The sequence below is a fragment of the Anguilla anguilla genome, chromosome 13 (assembly GCF_013347855.1).
Source record: "Anguilla anguilla isolate fAngAng1 chromosome 13, fAngAng1.pri, whole genome shotgun sequence".
NCBI lineage: Eukaryota > Metazoa > Chordata > Actinopteri > Anguilliformes > Anguillidae > Anguilla > Anguilla anguilla.
This window is the reverse complement of record NC_049213.1, coordinates 37,421,413-37,426,412: the sequence shown is the minus strand read 5'-3', so window position 1 is coordinate 37,426,412 and position 5,000 is coordinate 37,421,413. Positions and strand designations below refer to the sequence as shown.

General features: G+C 46.1%; 1 protein-coding gene across 1 annotated transcript in view; it reads left to right on the top strand.

The window, feature by feature from the left end:
* Window positions 1-5,000, top strand: part of LOC118211440 (ankyrin repeat and SAM domain-containing protein 1A-like) — a 58,740-nt gene that overhangs the window by 19,811 nt on the left and 33,929 nt on the right. The window contains exons 10-12 of the mRNA XM_035388639.1: window positions 419-554; window positions 2,535-2,578; window positions 3,123-3,222. Of these exons, the coding sequence (XP_035244530.1) occupies window positions 419-554; window positions 2,535-2,578; window positions 3,123-3,222 (280 nt within the window). The remainder of the gene's footprint in view (window positions 1-418; window positions 555-2,534; window positions 2,579-3,122; window positions 3,223-5,000) is intronic.

Below are 5,000 nucleotides of genomic sequence, written 5' to 3'. Positions count from 1 at the left end.
GTTTCGACCGGAATGTCAAGTTTTCAAATTGATTGTACTGGTCTGGGTTGTGGTACTGGCCAGACAACAAATTGTCCGGTCTGGTCCAAAACAATGTCAGAGTATTTGATTGAAAGAATGAAATGTTTTGAATAACGTTCTGAAATTAATTTGCAACTCAACCACCCCCCTGGTTTGTGCTCCATTTCGATAGCCCCCCCCCCCACAGTGAACCGTGAAAGGTTCCAGCAGTTCCCCACCTCATTCACGATTGAGATTCTGACCGTGCAAGTTGTGTCTGGTTTTGACACATTCTAAATCTGGCACCCCTACCACCACCACCACCATCACTGGCCCACTTCTTGGGCAAGGTCTCCCGTCCAAGCTGAATGGGGCCAGGCCAGGGCCAGTGTTATAGCTCTGCTGTCTGATTCTACAGACCCTGCATGCTAACGGCAGCCTGGACGAGAAGGAGGTGACAGGTGAGGAGGACACAGGAGATCCCACCTACGAGCTTCTGTCCACTCCCAAAACCAGAGGTCCTCTCTCCAGGCAAGACTCTGTGTCCCAGACAGGTAACAGCTCGGAATCACCTTAAAAACAGGGAGAAACTACACAACGTCAGCTAGCTCTGCATATACGCTAACACACTCTATCAGTAATTACACATTGCTAGCTAGATGTGTGTACACTTAACGCACTCCTACTGTAATTACACACTGCCAGCTATATGTGCATGTATGCTAACATGCTCCTTACGTTTGGCGCCAGTGTGAGCTGGAAATAAATTTGAATGTCACTCCTTCCTTCTGGAGCGGCTTGGGCCCAGACAGAATACAGGATTTAGGCTGGGGGGGGGGGGGGGGGGGGGCAGAAAATGGCTAAAATTTAAGTCTCTAAATTTTAAGTCACTGAGTCTGTGTCTGAAATGTCCTTATCTCTTGGGTCCAAACATCAGTAAGGGATGCTGTTACACTCCTGTCCTCTAAAGGAATGGGCTTTCACGTTTAATTAGATTACAGGAAGACTCGGCGTGCGGATGGGGTGGGGATGGGGTGCGGATGGGGTGTGCACAGCGTGCGGGCTTTTGGTTCCCCGTTTCCAGAATCCTAAATCCTTTAGCCTTGTTTGGTTTTTTCCCCATAAATCCTTTATCCTCCCGCTCTTGGGGGCTTGGTTAGAAATTTGTCTGAACGGCGGACTGTGTGGAACTGTTCTGGAAGCCGGTCCGGACTGCGTGCAGGGCAGCGAAGTGTGACGAAGCACTGCGGGCGTGTGCTCATTAAGAGCACGCTGCATTTTGCTCTGTCTGCACTGAGCCATGTGCTTATCTGCAGTGTTTCCGAACGGCAGGTCGTTTAATTGGGTTAAAGGGGGATCCAATTAGTGCGCCATTAGAGTCAGATGCAGTTAATCAAGGTGTTCTTAGAACTTTGCAGAGGCCATTTTTTTCCCCTCGTCCTGGCTTCTCGTTGGTCTTTAACCCTTTAGGATAATTAGAATGTTCTGGACTGAACATACTAATGCTGATGTAACAGTCGCTGCTGGTGACTGAACGCTACTCTGAAAGCAGAATTCTACAACACTGACTTAGAATTTTGAAAAACAAAACATTCTTTAAAAAACCTGCTTAAATCAAAGATGGGAGTCTCTGCTATGACATCACAGTGCGATGCATAATGACTTCTCAGAACGAAACATTTGCGATGTGTGATCCTATTAATAGTGAATAATAATAGCTGTTTGCTAGTGGTAGCTCTGTCCTGAACTTCACAAACCCATGAGTCCTCCGTACTTCTACGAAACATGAATCAGCATCCTTCCTGCTGCCTGTACACTGTTCAGCTTTAAGCTGTGTCTTAATGAGGAAAGGCTAAGAACGTATGCAGCACTTTTCTGACACTGGCTGGAAGAGGATGTTTTATCGAGGTGCTGCTGGATTAAATTAAACATTTTGACAGGAACCGGCCCCTTGCCTGGCTCGGTTGGAGAGGACGTTTGTCTTCAGCGCTTGGCCGTACGTGGCCGTGAAGCTCAGTCATTCGCTGGCTGACGCCTGGGCTGGGTCGTTAGTTTATAATGACTGGGAGTCTGCAGGGGAGAGCAGAGCCCGCTGTAGGGTTTTGGTGGCCCAGAGCGAGAAGTAACCAGGGGCAGCCAACAGTGGACCGGGGCGTGTGTCGTCGGAAGCAATGGCGGGGTGAGGAGGGCTGGGGGGGGGGGGGGGGGGCGGAATGTTGGCAGTCGCGGGCAGTCAATAGCAGAGAAAAAGCTACTGTATTTACACCCTCTGAATACCGCACAATTGAAATGTCTTTCAAAAAAAAGAAAGAAAAAAACTGACTTGTGTGGCCCATCTGTGCTTCAAAGACCACATAGACCAGAGGTGGGCAGTGATGGCCGTGTCTGCTTCTGGTTTTTATGCCAGGTTCTGGCCTTAATTACTTAATTAGCCCTAACATTTATGCCATTTGACATTTTAGTTACATTTTGTAATAAGCGCATAAATCACAGCCGAAGACTGAATGCAGTTTGTCTTTTATTCCTCTTCACAGATGAGGATGATGTCACCATTCCTCCCAGCAGTCTGCTACCTCAGGTACTACCCCAGTCTAATGTGTTCCCCTTGGCTGCTTTTGTCTCTTATGATTGCCCTGACTGGAATGTGTTTCGTCCGCATATCTTTCCCAGCATGCAGCCTGGTTCTGGGCGGGGCATCACTCACTTCCTGCTTGAATAAGTTTATGTCCATGTGACGTGGATGGAGGCGCTAAACAACAGCGGTTTAAACGATCAAGCCCCTCGGCCTTTATGTCAGAATATGTATGTGATATTTCCTTCTATTCATGCACAGTTAAATGTCCAGTGTTATTTCAACTTTTAACAGATGACATTTGGTCCCACTCTGGAATGTGTTAGCGTTGAATTAACACTGTCAGAGTTGAATAAACACTGGACGCTTTACTGTGCAGATCTCTTAAGTCCCTCCCTCTGGAGTTCAGATCGATGGCCTTCTTCCCAGAACCATTTTTCCTCCATCTGCTGTACTACGTCATTCTTCCAGACGCTGTATGTCTCTCTCATTTATCATCCGTTCCCTTCTTACGTGCTTTCTTTCCCCCGCTCCCTCCCATTGGTCCCAGAACCGAAATCCGTCGCCCCAGACCAACCCGGGCCAGACCCTGCCTCTCCTGGGACAGGAGCTGGATGCTGAGCGTCCAGGATTGAGAGCACACCCAGGAGGTGAGTGGGCGACAGTGTAGTGTAACAGGTAAGGAACTGGTCTTGTAACCTGAAGGTTGCAGGTTCGATTCCTCGGGAGGGTATGCTGCCATTGTACTCTTGAGCAAGGTACTTCACCCGCATTGCTTCAGTACATATCCAGCTGTATAAACGGATATGTTTTGTTGTGTAAGTCGCTCTGGATAAGATGGATGTGTAAATGTTGTGTAAGTTGCTGTGGATAAGAGTGTCTGCTAAATGCCTGTAATTTAATGTAATGAAGTAACTGAAGGGACATTTTACTGCGTAGGGGCATTAGTGCATCTCACACAGTAAACAAACACTACAAGACACGATGCAGAGTTACAGCAATATTAGTGCCACAGTCACGGTGCCTGCCTCAAGCCCTATGAGATGAAGTATGAGTATTCTCTTTCAATTAAGTGTAACTATTGAGCTGCAGCCAAAAGATGTGTTATTAATATCACCCAGTTTTGTGGCGTGCAGTTTTTTTTGTACGGGTTTTGTCATTTCGTGTTTTGACGTTTCATTTCACGGTTCTCCTCTGACCGTGGACTAGTTCACGCTGATCTTCATTAAGTGAGCTGCCAGACTGGACCGGCTGGCTGGGACCAGACGTGTTCTGTGGTGAAATGATGTCTTCTGGGATTGCCTCGGAGTAATTGTGTGCATTTTCTTAGTGATTGTGACACTCCCACAAAAAACAAAAAAACAAAACTCACACTTCTGGGCAGTGAATTGTTCTGAATCTCTTTTTTGTCGTTGTTGTTTTGTTGCTGTACGCTGCAGCAGCAGTGTAATAAAAAGGGAGTGCGTTTAATGTGTCGACGCCCATTGTCAGCGTTGGCCTCTCATCGGAAACCCACAGCATGGCCCCCTGCCCAGCATTGTTCCAAAACCGAGTATGAACTTTAGACAGGAAACATCACGCGCACACATACACACACTCACACGCACATGCACATACACACACAAAACACACACACTCGTGACTCCTACACATATTATTGACAGATACCAAACACACACCATTCTTTCTCTTTCCTACACAAACACAAACACAAACACACACACACACACACACATACACACAAACACGCTCACATGTACTCATTTTAATCTTCAACCAAATGTCAAACAAGCAAGTCATCATTAAAAAAAGTATTAATTAAAGTGGCAATCAGTCCTGTATTTTTGTTCTCTTATGTACAAACATTCATGAATACATACATACATGCATACATACATACATACATACAAACATACTTATATACATTCATGTTATTTCTCAGTGCATTGAAGAATATGTTCATATCCTAAATATACATATCTAAATGATAGAATATATTAAATGTGCACATTTTCATGAAACCTATTCTAGTCAGTTGCCTTGGGGCTGCAGTGTCTCTTCCGAGCCTGGTTGTATGTCAGTTAATTCCCCAGCCAAATTAAAACAAAGATAATTAATATAGTGCCCATCATCTCTCTGCTTGCCTGTCAGCATGAACAGGTGCATTGTGGGTACTGGCGTAATGACAGGCTCTGTGCGGCAGCTGTGTGTGTGTGTGTGTGTGTGTGTGTGCACGTTAGCGGATTCCTGCCATGGAAATTACCGGAAGCTCTTTTTCCTCTGGGCCGTCAAGACCAAAACGTCTCAGAGGACTTTAAGAGATTGTGTAAACCTGTGTGTATTCCTGTCCGCTGTGTCTCATAATCTCTAATAAACAAACTGAAGAAAGCGAAACTGTCACATCCAAGCTCTCGGCCATAAATTATCA